At 47.6% G+C, this 13,292-nt stretch overlaps 1 protein-coding gene across 1 annotated transcript in view; it reads right to left on the bottom strand.

The window, feature by feature from the left end:
* Positions 1-13,292, bottom strand: part of PKP4 (plakophilin 4) — a 254,871-nt gene that overhangs the window by 16,225 nt on the left and 225,354 nt on the right. Inside the window, exons 12-15 of the mRNA XM_062187042.1 lie at positions 8,382-8,565; positions 4,788-4,905; positions 3,344-3,535; positions 3,031-3,204 (exon numbers count right to left, since the gene is read on the bottom strand). Coding sequence (XP_062043026.1) covers positions 3,031-3,204; positions 3,344-3,535; positions 4,788-4,905; positions 8,382-8,565 — 668 coding nt within the window. The remainder of the gene's footprint in view (positions 1-3,030; positions 3,205-3,343; positions 3,536-4,787; positions 4,906-8,381; positions 8,566-13,292) is intronic.

The raw sequence follows: 13,292 nt of genomic DNA, 5'->3' as shown, positions 1-13,292 counted from the left end.
CAGAAAGAAGAAGGCCATGATTACTTTCTGTCTCAGATACACAAACATGATTAAGGAAGGATCCCGTATTTTCTTTGCAGTTGGCCCCATGCCAGATCCACAGGCTATAAATAGGATGGCAGAGACAGTAACCCACCAGTGCACATTAAAGGAGAACCTGTCTCCATCAAGTCATTTCTTTTCTATATTCCCTGCAACAATATTTAGAGTTCAGTCATCTGTCAAAGACATTGCTTGGAAAAATTCCTTTCCTGGGAAGAAACGGTATTCCCTCGAAATATAATTCATACACTTTGGTGAAGAAGTAATCACATTTGTGTGCAAAACGCATTCTCATTCAAGATTAGTTAGCTGCTGCTGCCTTTTTTTTTTTAAATTCATGGTCAAGAAATGCTTTAGTGCTTATGAGGCAACACTGCACAGTGAGTCAGTTTGTGCACCATATGAATTGCAAATGAAGGCTAAGTCATCAGAGAAGCAACCAAAAAAAAGGGGGTGGGAGGTGGGAAAAACATTAGGAACCAGATCTTTCATCTTGTTCTGAGCTTTGAGCTTTAACATTCTTACCAATGCAAATCATCTTTGAAAACTTAGCATAACTGAAAGTGGTTGCTTACAAACCATTGAAGACCTTCCTGTTTTGTCCAATACAGGACAAAGATCGACCAGTCCTTTGCATTACTTTGCACATTAAAATATGTGACTGACCACCCAGTTTCTCAAATACCAACAGACTAGGGGTTATTTTAATAACACAAGTAAGAATAAAAGATGCATTTTAAAGATTCTATCAACATTCTTCCCATGAAATGAATTCTTCTGCTTTTTTTTTTTTTTTAATTTATTTTTTGACAGGCAGAGTGGATAGTGAGAGATAGACAGAGAGAAAGGTCTTCCTTTTTCTGTTGGTTCACCCTCCAATGGCCGCTGCGGCCGGCGCATCACGCTGATCTGAAGCCAGGAGCCAGGTGCTTCTCCTGGTCTCCCATGCGGGTGCAGGGCCCAAGCACTTGGGCCATCCTCCACTGCCTTCCCGGGCCATAGCAGAGAGCTGGCCTGGAAGAGGGGCAACCGGGATAGAATCCGGCGCCCCGACCAGGACTAGAACCTGGTGTGCCGGCGCCGCAAGGCGGAGGATTAGCCTGTTAAGCCACGGCGCCGGCTTCTTCTGCTTTTTTAAATCAAATGCACTCTGCAGTGGGGAGTGAGTCCATGGCCAGCAGCAGGGTAAAGCACTCAGGCAGATTCATCAGCCGCTCTCTCTCCGGAACCTGCTCCTTGTGTCTCATTGAGAGAGGGACCAGCTCTGACCAGCTCAGCCCAGCTCCGAGCACTAGAGGCATCACTGCTCCCTGCACAGCTCTCATGTGATCATGTCTGTGGCCGTGATTATCTTGTTGTCTTAATGAGAGTCCAATATTTTAACTCATTATTTTAGATACTCTTGAAATCATTTGAATAGATAAGGACACTTCAGAAAGTCTGTGGACAATGCAATTAAAAGATAAGCTTATCCAAGTGCAAAATTTTTGACATCCACACCATTTTTTCTATAATTTGCATTTTCCATGAACTTGGTGAAAATCCCACAATTTATGTTTTACATGATCTTTCTATATAGCTTCCACTCAACTGTATGACCCTAGAAAAACAATTCTCAACAACTGAGATCTCATCTATTTTAATTAGGGTTTAAAATAATCACCAAATAGTCCTCTCTGGTGGACAGGGTTCTACAACACAACTATTCTGAATTCTCCACACTCACTACCTCATTTAATGGGAGGAACTCTTACAAACTCTATCTTACAGGTGAGGAAAACGAGGACACAGAGGTCCGAGGCCTCTAGCTAGTCAGTAGAGGGGCCAGTTCTCAGAGCCATGTCATCTGGCACCAGAGCCAGCACTGAAACACTTCAGTTATAAGCACATTGGCTTAGCACTAGGCCACCGTTATCTGCATATATTCAATTTAGCAGACATCTGCACGCAACAAACCATAGCCAGACCTATCAACACTTTTAACTCTCATGGATAATGTAGTGGCCAAGACTCTCATTTGGGGGAAAGGAGCCAGAAATAAGCATTGCAACAGCTTTATCAAGACACTCTTCTCAGCATATTTCTAGAGGTTAAAAATGCTTCAGATATAGACTAGGAAGCTAGCAAATGACATTTAAGAAGTTCTGAGAACTTGCTTATAGTGGTAACAATGGGAAACCAACTTCAGCACTTAGAAAGCCACACATCTACAGGTGACGAGGACATTTCGGATAGACGCAGGCTCTGCAAGCATCCACAGCGCTGCCGACCTCATCAGCTCTTGCCTATATGCTCTGCTGGCTCCCACAGGGACTCACAGCCCCTGTCTTCCCCATCCTGGACTCTACCTTCTAAGCTGCCATACAAGTGATCCAACAGCGTCCGTGTCGATTGTCTGTCACTGGTGTGCCCAGGCCCTTTCAGCGGCCCCTCTGTTTCTAAGTCAGGTCACAGCTCTTGAAGCTTGGCCTTCAGGTCTGTCCTTGCTGTCCAGCTGATCTAGTCCCCGTCTCACATTCTACACCCTTGGGACCAGCCTGTGGACTCCACTCAACTGCCCTCTCTTCTCTGCAGGCCTTTCTCTCATTCCTTTCCTACACATCACTGCCTGGAAAGCCCGACCTAACACTCTGCTGGCTTAATCTCAGCCAGCCTTATAGATCCAATTTGGGTGGCACCACCTCTTGAGGAAATCTTCCTCACCCCCTGTGCCCTCCTTGCCCTGAGTTTCCCCCTCCGTACTGGGTGGGCTGGACATCATCTCTCACAGAGCACCCACCCTGTGGGTTCTACCTGGTACTTTTCCTCACTAGTGTTTGGTTCGCACAGGGCGGGACCATGGTGCTAACATCCTTGGGTTCCAAGAGCATCTGCTTGCCTCCTTTTGTTTCCTTGTTCGCTCACGCAGGCAAACTCTAAACAACCGTGTCCGTTTCATAATCATGGCTGCAGAGAGAAAGCAGCATGGACAAGCAGACGACATCCTACCTTCCAGTTGCCGGCAGACAGGTTCTGGAGCGATCCCGCGGAGCCTTCCAAGGTGGCTGGGTTGGAACTTTCTGCTAGAAGAGTCAGATACGGTTTTACCACCGATGGATGCCACAGCATCTCAACCCCTTTGGGGGACTTCGACAGCCCAGGGATAGGACCGACTCCATCCCACTGAAAGACAAATGGCACACATGACATGGGAGCAGAATGACCAACACGTGAAAACATTCATTTTGCTGGCCTGCAGAAAACTGTTTCCTTGCCAAATATGTGATTTCTCACTCCCAGAAAAATAAAACTTTATGCTAACTTGGTCCTCTTGTGGGGTCCTCTTCTTCTTTTTCTTCTTCTTGCCCCAGCAGCTCGGCTCCGAGTCTTTGCTGGGAGACTCTTTTCCGAGCAGGTCGTCCAGTTCGTTCAGACCCAGCAGCCGGGCCTGCGGGACCTCCAGCTCCAGCCGGTAGGACAGGTTCCGCAGCGTGCACACGCAGTTCTCCACTGTCTGAAAGCCAACACGGCGGGCAGTTAAACATCACAGCGTGCTACGGCAAAGTGCTTCTGTACTGAACACTGCTGACAGGCAATAGATGGAGAATAGGAAAGGGTGACCTTTTATTTACAGGCACCTAAAATAATCCAAGGAAAGAATTAAGACTCTGGAGTTTTTGTGGGATACCCAATTGACCAGCGATGTGGTATTATTATGCTGTCCCAGAATGCACTCACTCCTCACCTCTGCAAAGCCTCAGCATGACAGCAGGGGCCAGCAGCCTCCACCTTGACCCATTTCTATTTCCTCCTCAGCCTCCTAACTCTCCCCTCACTCCGAGGAATGTTCAGTGATTTCTTACTCAGCTGATATTTTGCCTTGTGCACATGGCCTTTTGTTCCTTACAGCTTGTATCACACCCCTAACTGGGAGGCCAACTGTCACTGCAGCTCAGCATGGATACAGCCAAAGCCAAGTTCAGCGTCTGCCCACCTAGCAAGCTTCCCTTTCTCACTTGGTTTCATCTGCAGGTGCACAGGTTCAGTAAAGCACAAATAAAAGTTTGGCTGTCACCCTGAACTGCACCCCAGACCCTCCCCAAGACCACCCCTCATTATTCTTGTCTTTACCAATGGCCTCTTCATATGCAGCCCACCCTGACACCGGGTACCTAGCCTGTGCTGGGTCTCCCGACACTTCCACATCCTCCATGCCTCTTCCCCCCGAAGGCTCTGGGGCAGATCCTGGAAGGCTGTCACAGCCGACAGATGTCAGCAGACCACGCTGCTCAGGCAGGGAGGAGGAAAACAGTGGGCAGGGAGGGAACAGGCTCACAGGCCGGGCTGCGACAGCAGGGGCACATGGAGAGGGACCACAAGAGTGGGTGCTGGGGTTGGGCTGTGTACACAGCCCTGGGGCAAGGATGGCAGAATGGGAGGTGATTAGGGTGCCTCACTGGGGATTCTATTCAGTGGAAGTGCAAACACAGATGGATGTGCTCCCAGGAACAGGGGACACAACAGGAGGATAGGACAACAGGGCCGTCACCTTGAGAATGAGCCTAGGAGAACCACAGAGGAAGCCAGGGCCTGGCGCTGGGTCCCCAAGCACACCCAGTGAAGCAAGCTCTTCTCATGCTGTAAGGCTATTTTCTCAAGTCCCCAAGTCCCCATCCCTCCAAAAGAATCTGCAGCACGCCAGACAGTGCTTCAGGTGGCTCTGGCCAGCTGCCATGGCACCCCTCCACAGCTGGGCGGGCACTGACCTTGCTGTCGTAATCGGAAGTGTTCACGCACGTGTGGATCACGTAGAGCAGCGAGTCCACCAGCCCCTCGCAGGACCGCATTTGCTTCCGTGCCTCCTCCCCTGCGGAACTCAGATTCCTGAATGGGTAGAGACAGGGGCAACTGCTGAGTTGGACTAAGTACTCAGTAGCCCTACAAGGCCTTCCCACAGTGATCTCGGCTGCAGATTTGGTTTGCGGAGGCATTCTGGGGCTTGCATTTTAATACCTCCACAGCTCACAATGGCCAGCTCCCCTTTAACTCACACAGATAGAAGGGAGCCTTGGCATTCGAATTTTAAGTGTATCTTTCTCATGTTGTGTGGCTTTCTAGCCCCCAGAGGAATTATCAGAGTTTATCCTCCTTACCTTCTGCGTGTGAAAAAGGGAACACAGTAGGAACTACCTCACGGTGGGTGTGGTTATGAGGCAGAACTGCTACACAAAAAGGAGAAAAGTGCCTGCCACACCCGACACACTGTATGTGTAAGCCAAGTACAGTGTTCAGACACGCTTCTGAAAACGTTTATTTTTACTTACTTAGAGAGAGAGAGAGAGAGAGAGAGAGAGAGAGAGAGAAAGAGAGAGAGAATATCTTCCATGTACTTGTTCATTCTCCAAATGTCTACAATAGCCAGGGCTGGGCTGGGCCAAACCAAAGTCAGGAGCCAGAAACTCCATTTACCTCCCCCATGGGTAACAGGAGCCCAAGCACTTGAACCCTCATCTGCTGCCTCCCAATGTGTGCATTAGCGGGAAGATGGACTGGAAGTGAGGCTGACTTTATTCCAGGTGCTCTGATAGGGGAGGCAGGTGTCCCAAGCAGTAGCTTAACCTATTGTGCCACGGCATCCATCCCTCAGATTCTTTATCATGGTTTGCATACAGTAGATGATCATTACATGTTTTTTGAACAGAAAGAAGAAACATACAATTTCTTCCATAACAATTGAAGTTAAATATGGACTTTTACTTACATGAAAATTTTTATCTTTTTAATTAAATTGTTTTGGGTCTCATCCATATTGAAATTCTTTATTCTTAATTTTTTAAAAAAAATTATTTTATTTTTCGAAAGACAGTTACAGAGAGAGGTATTGACAGGGAGAGAGAGGTCTTCCATCCACTGGCTCACTCCCCAAATGGCTGTAACAGCTGGCGCTGAGCTGATCTAAAGCCAGGAGCTTCTTCCGGGTCTTCCACCTGGGTGGCAGGAGCCCAGGCACTTGGGCTATCCTCCACTGCTTTCCCAGGCACATTAGCAGGGAGCTGGATGGGGAGTGGAGCAGCCAGGACTCGAATAGGTGCCTATATGAGATGCTGCTGCTGTAGGCTGGGGCTTTAATCTGCTGTACCACATTGCTGGCCCTCATACTGAAATTCTTGATATCAACTTGTCTCATAAACTGAGCTGGTGGAGGACTTTGGGAAGATACTGTCACCTGAGGTCCTTCTTCACATGTGTATGTTACCTCTCTGTGTCTGGGCTGTCCTGTCCCTGCCTCTTCCAGCTAGCCCCGTCTGTCTGTGGGTTCCTCCAGGAGTGCCTGGGGGCTCTGCTTTGGTCCACTTATTCAGTCCACCTACTCCTTGACTTTAACACAACCCATGACTCCTGACCACCAAACGGCTATCTAACCCTGACTTCTGTCTGAAGCTTCAAGTCCATCCGACCCGACATCCAGGCATTATCCATATGTCCTCCTCGTTCCTTGCCCATTGTCTCCACTCCATCAGCAAGTCTTGTCAGCTTTTCCTCCACAAAACAACTCCATCTGCCTCCCTAGTCTCAGCTGCACCCCTCGTGTGCCTGGATCACTGCAACAACCTTGTTTTCCAGTCCCCACTTCTGCCCTGACTCCCTCTTCCACATCCCAGTCAGAGACAGTCCCGTCACTCCTCTTCTGAAACCCTCTGATGGCTTGCCCAGGGTGCTTGCAATAAAATGCAAATTCCTTTCCTGCAATCTGTAAAATTCTGCATAAGTTGCGTCTGCACTGTCTTTTGCCCACTAAGCTACAGCTGCAGGATTGTCCCTGCCCCAGAGCTTCTACAACCACCATTGTCTTGGTCTATAGCAGCTGTGCTCCTGACCTCCAACCCACAAAGAAATGGCCTTAAGTACAGATCTGGCCTGAAGTTTTACCTCTTGGAGGGACCACCTGGCCACCAAAGGAACCACGCCCTTCTTTATTTTCATGGCAACTGCTGTCTTCCGCAGTGGTGTGGGGTTCCATCAGAGCAGGGACCTAGTGTGTCTCTCCTATGGAAGGCACTCACAGGCCTTGGCACTGAGGGGGCCTGGAGTGTGTCCTGCCCTGGGCCCCTCCAGTAGTCTAGTGGGCTGACTGAGCTGGGCCATCCCTCCCCATGGATGACAGGCTACAACTTGGGATGATCAGGCTTCACGGCTCTCCCTGGGGTAGGGCATCGTCTCACCTCCCACCCCAGAGGGGGACAACAGGCACCTGCCACACGCTGGAGGGCTCTGGAGCGGCAGAGCAGCCCCTGCCTCTCGCTCTCAAGCTCTGTTAGTTCTCTTGACTTAAATGTTCAATGGTGCTCCGAGTGCTCACTCTGTGACACCACACTAAGCACTTTCCACAGGCACCACGACTCCTCACGACCCTGCTGCTTCTGCTGCCCCTGCTCTAACCACGAGGACACTGAGGCTCTGGCCACGCTGCCTGCCATCCGACACAGTGAGGCTGGGAAACAGGGAGGAAGTGGGGCTGATGCGTGCGAAGGGCAAACTGTGAGCCGTTCTGCCTACTCGTACAGGAGGATTTATACTATTACACGCTGCATGTAACGACTAAAAAAATTGTGTTTGCTTGGGGCCGTTGCTGTGGCATATTGGGTAAAGCCACCGCCTGCAGTACTGGCATCCCATAAGGGCACTGGTTCGAGTCCCGGTCACTCCGCTTCCGATCCAGCTCTCTGCTAATGGCCTGGGAAAGCAGTGGAAGATGGCCCAAGTCCTTGGCCCCTGCACCCACATGGGAGACCTGGAAGAAGCTCCTGGCTTAGGATCGGAGCAGCTCTAGTGGTTACAGCCACCTGGGGAGTGAAACAGCGGATGGAAGATCTCTCTCTTTGCCTCTCTGTAACTCTGCCTTTAAATAAATAAATAAAATCTATTAAAAAATAGTGTTTGCTTTGGTTTTCGCGTATTTATGTCACTGAAAATAAACTACTGTTGAAGCCACTCCTTACAGCCTTCTAAAAGCACAGACATTCTAACTATTACATTATGCAGGTAAACAAAGACCAGGCTCCAAACACAGCAGCAATCCGAATGCGATAACCAGGGCAGTGCTGTTCAAGTGGGACCCTGAATTGTGGCAGAAATCTCAGACTGGAAAGGGCCTTTCTGAGTAACCCATGTGAGATGGCCCTGGAGGCCCCGGGCTGTGCTCATGTCTCTCACAGAGTAACACAGGCCTGTGGCCTACATGGTGACAGAACACTGGGAAACATAAGCAATGCTAATAAAATAAAGTCTTCCTGAAATCAATTTACCCATGACACATATTTAATCACAGAATTAGTGGGAAGAAGAAATCAAGAATTTACCTCAGGCAGCCTGTCGTGTTACGCAGAACGAGTGAAGTCTGAAATTTAATTTTATGATCATCGTCGAAGGAAGAATTATTCCATCCAGAATGTGGAACGATCACAGTGTTTGTTAAGGTTGAGAGGGCGTCTCGGATGATTGTCATCTTCACGGCATCACACGAGGATAAATTCCAAAGAACTCCTGAAAATGAGATTCAAAAGTCAAATCAGCAGTAGGCGATCCTGCAGCTTCAGGAATGAAATAAGCATATTAGCCGTAATTGATAAGAACTCAGGCTGTTCCAAACCTAATCTGTGGTCTATACTGCAACCAGCCTGCAGATGGACAGAATGGTACTAAACGCCAGGTGAACACACATGAGCTTCTGGCAATAAAATTACCCACGTCTTCCTGGGCACTCCAACTTTTAGAGGCTCTCTATCTGCTGAGATGACTATAGCTTTTGCAAAGCAAATTAGAGCTACTCTGTGTGAGACAGGGGTGCAGTCCAAGCAAGGGTTATCAACATAATGCATCTGTGATTTTTGTAAAACTGCTGTTCATTGCATTGTCCCTTATATCCAATGGCCATGTGACACAACATTTTCAGAACTCCATCCTTGGAAAAAATGTTTTTCTCTTAAGAAATGTGTATGTTTCTCTTCATCATGCTTCCATTCTTTCTTTTGTTACCAGGAAGTTCAAGCTTAAATATAGTGCCCGCAGTCACTTTACTGGCGGGAGAGTTGTTATGTTTGCTTCATCATTCTTATGTAGGTAAGATTAAAACATTCATGTTTTTACTGTAAGAGCTTTGTTATCATGTGCTTTAAAGTTAGTGGCATTCCTTTCTGGATACAGGTGAAACTAGTAAGAAATTAAAAGCCACCCATATTATAATTCATCTCAAGACTTCTAGGACAACAGACCTTAAATGTAGCTTATTGGCATTCTTCAAATTGATAAGCAAACAGAAGATCTTCATTTCTGTGTCAACTATGAGGCAGGGTACATTATTGCTATGGCACACATTGGCTAAGAACTGCGTTTATGGCAATTTGAGCAGATTCAGGATGATACCTTTTCTAACACCATTTTCACATCAGTACAGTTTCCTGAGCATGAGGCGGGGTGGAGAGAGGGTGCCCCTGGTTTTCTCTGCCCTGAAGCCCCTCTGAGCCCTACGCTGCTGATGGATCCTTGGCAAGTTGCTCAGGGGTCTGTGCAGTGTTTTCAGAAGTAGCAACCCACACACAAACACTTGTGGCCCCATAGAGGGGAGGGAATTGGCAAAATCTGGCCAGGGTGTCAGGTACATGAACGTGACTGACAGAGAGTGCTGGGCTAGGGACGAGCTGAGAACCACTCCTCCAGTGTCCTGACCCGAGAAGCCAGCCCAGACATTGCATGCTCCGTCCGCTCTGGCTGTGCACTGCCGGGCAGGGGAGCATGAGAGCGCTCACGGGAGCTGCTTCCTTTGTGGAGGAAGGAGAGGTGGAAGCACAGGTTTAGAACTGGGCAGTAAAACAATACTCTGGCCATGAACTGAGAGGTTCATGCTTGCCTGTGCACCTGCTGCAGAGGGACCTTGCATGCTGCCCTGGCTCTGCGTTCTGTTCTCCACCTGTGTCCACACTCTGTTTCACTTGGCTTTGGCTTCTGGACCTTGCCAATTTGGTTTCCTTGCTCTGCAGGGGGCTTCCATCCTTTCCCTTTCCTACTGTCCCCAAAGGACAGCCTTTGAGGACCCCAGAATCAGGGATGGCTCACATACTTAGGCCCAGACTGGTTCTTCCCTAACGAGGGGTGGGCACAATATGGAAGGGTTTTGGACAGTCAGAATCAAGATGAAGACCCTACTTTACCTTGTAAACTCATTCTTTCACCATGACAAATCTTTACTTATACAACTATCTTGGGACACACACACAGGATCCTGGTAAGAAGGCAGCATACACCATGGGCACTTAAGAAAAGAACTTAAATTCTGAGCCAGAGCTATTTCCCCATGGATTCTTAAAAACTTGGCTATGTTCCACTATACAATGTTTTAAACTTGCTTTCTGGATTCTGGAACCTGTGCTGTGAGCGGTGGGCGAGAACTGGAGACACGCCTCTAGGTCCCCATCTCAATGACCCAGCGCAGCCCCACGTCAGTCTGTGCTCAGTATCAGGCTTTGTTGTGTTTCTATTCCAAGAAAGGGTCTCATATCTGAAAGACATTTGACAAGCTCCGTCTTAGGGAAAAGTACTGGAGGGCTGATGACCATGATCGTGGGAGTTAAAGATGAGAAACAGTTCTTCTGCAATCCGTCCTGAGCAAACAGCAGGAGAAGGAAGAGAAGACAGAGGAAAGAGCAGGGCAAGGCGCAGCAGGGTGAGGTGTCACCGCTGCCGCAAGCACGGGTCGAACATTTCCTGCTAACAAGGCCAACCAAGGCACCGATGAGCCACAGTGGCACCACACTGCCCAGAAGCCACAGATGAGGAGAGAGTCCCCGGCTGGCAATTCTATAATATGTGCTTCCTAGTGCCATTGGCACAAATTCTCTTTCTGTCAGAGGCTTTTATATTTCTCCACGAAATGCAACACATGGGAGAGAACTGCATTTTCCAATAAGCTCCTTTCTACTTCACGGAATACATGCATTCCATTAAAGTTAACTGCAAGGCAAGGTTTCTGAAAAGTAGAGACAGCACATGAGAGGGTCTGAGTGTAAAATTAGACACACAGTCATCCCTCAGCTTCCACAGGAGATTGACTCAAGGACCCCTGTGGATAGTAAAATCCACAGATGCACACATCCCTTATATTCAGAGTAATATCTGCATATAACCTGCACATACACATCCTCCTTTATGCTTAAATAAACCATCTATAGATTATATGAAATATTTAATACAATGGAAATGCCATGTAAACAGATGTACTATATTGTTTTAATATTTGTATTATATTTATTAGAGCCAGTTTAAAATATGTTTGTTATTTATTTCAAAGGTGGAGCAAGAGTGAATGAGGGTGCTATTTTCTTTCCTCTGCTTTACTCTCAAAAATCCACAATAGCTCTGGCTGGGCCGGGATGAAGGCAGCAGCCTGCAGCTTCATCCAGGTCTCCCCCATGGATGTCAGGGGCCCAAGTGCTTGAACTGTTTCCTGCTGCCTCCCAGAGTGTGCACTAGCAGAGAGCTGGAATCAGAAGCAGAGGCAGAACTCACATGGAAGTCCTCCAGTGTGGGATGTGGGTATTTCAAGCAGCGATTCAACCTGCTGTGCCACAACACCTGCCTCTTTTTTTTTAATTGTTTTTATTTTTTTCGGACTATTTTTGACCCACAGTTGGTTGTATCTGCAGATGCAGAGAACCAATCGTGTCTCTAAAGAAAACTGAACAACCTGTGCCATACGCAGGTAAAAACATGACTAAGAAGAAGAGTGGTTCTTAAGCACACTGATGCCTGCAGATTCCTTGGTCACTGGAAAAAAAGAGTTGCTTTCTGTTGTTTCTGCCTCTGCTCCTGGCTAGCTTTGGTGAGAGGATATTTCCCAGACGTGAGGACGCCCCAGATTTTCCATGCTGCTTCCAAGACTTTTGTGCACTTTATCCTCCTTCGCAGGCATTTAAAATGCCCAGTGGGGCTGCATGTCATTCTGCAGTTCACCACAGGCCGTTCTATTTACTTGGGATTGGACACCACACAAATGTTCAGAAATCAATATAAGACGAGTAAAATCTCCATGTACTGTGGCTTTGCTCTGTGCCAGCACTGTGTGCTTCACGGCTAACGCCTTAAAGAGTGCAGCCGCTCCAAATGAATTAACTTCCTCATCTAACTGTACCTTTGACATTGTACATGTCGATTTCTCAAAGGATGATGTTTCTATTTCTAATTTGAAAGTAAATTTCAATAGGTAGTGAGGAACAAATACCCCACCATCATCTGGTTTTAAAGATGTGTCGTTATAACATAGGCAGGACACTTAGTAAGTGCTCAAAAAGTAGTTGTTGATGGATCCATCTTATATCTTGTATTTGCTTTTGGATTGCCCCCCTGTTTTCCTCTGCTCATCAGACTTAGCTCGTAAGTATTACCTCCCCCATTCCTGCCTTTCCTTGAAAATGAGTATTCACGAGTGACTGGAAGGCTGCTAACTGGGGAGAGCAACAGAACGATCAGAACCTGTCAGCACAGTTTTGCCTTTCACGGTGAGACCTAAGCAAACAGGCGGGGAAATCATCTCAGTTACCAGGGACAGGAGAGTCCTGTTGCTGCTCCATTTCCCAGGATCCGGTCAGTGTCACACCCACGAGCTGGTGTCCCCATCCCTCAAACTGTCAAACAGAAAGGGGCAGGGCTGGCATTCAGCAGACAAGCTGACGAGGCTATCTGGTCAAAGAAGGTGACTTATTGATCATAAAACCAGTCTACCACAGCAACTCAGGGTTTCATTTCTGCAACTTCAATAAAAAAATGTTCAAAGTCCTTCTTGACCAGAACTAAAGGGAAAGATTCTATTTTTGCTAAGTATGTGGCATCTGAGAGACCTGCACAAAGGCAGCTTCTCATCCTGCACTGGGCGTTATATGATCCCCCTAATCCTGCACTTCACAAGGAACACAAAGAGCTACAGCATTTGGGGCAGATTTAGCTGCCCATCCTGAACATCAAAGCAAGTCTCAAGACACTTGTTTTCCTTCACTGTGTACTCCAAAAATAAGGTTATGTGAAGCCCAAAGAACTGGTTCTGATCAACAAAGACCGAATGGAAATAGTTCAATTAAACACAAAAGCCTTTGATACGGAAAGATTAATTTGGCTTTTCTACTCAAAGTAAAAAGCACCATCCTTAAGAGCAGCTAATAATACCTGTGTGCACTCTGCTTCACTAAAGTAGTAATAAAACAATCTTCTCTCTACTCAGTATG

Source organism: Lepus europaeus, chromosome 1, assembly GCF_033115175.1.
Source record: "Lepus europaeus isolate LE1 chromosome 1, mLepTim1.pri, whole genome shotgun sequence".
Lineage (NCBI taxonomy): Eukaryota > Metazoa > Chordata > Mammalia > Lagomorpha > Leporidae > Lepus > Lepus europaeus.
This window is presented reverse-complemented; position numbering and strand designations above follow the sequence as displayed.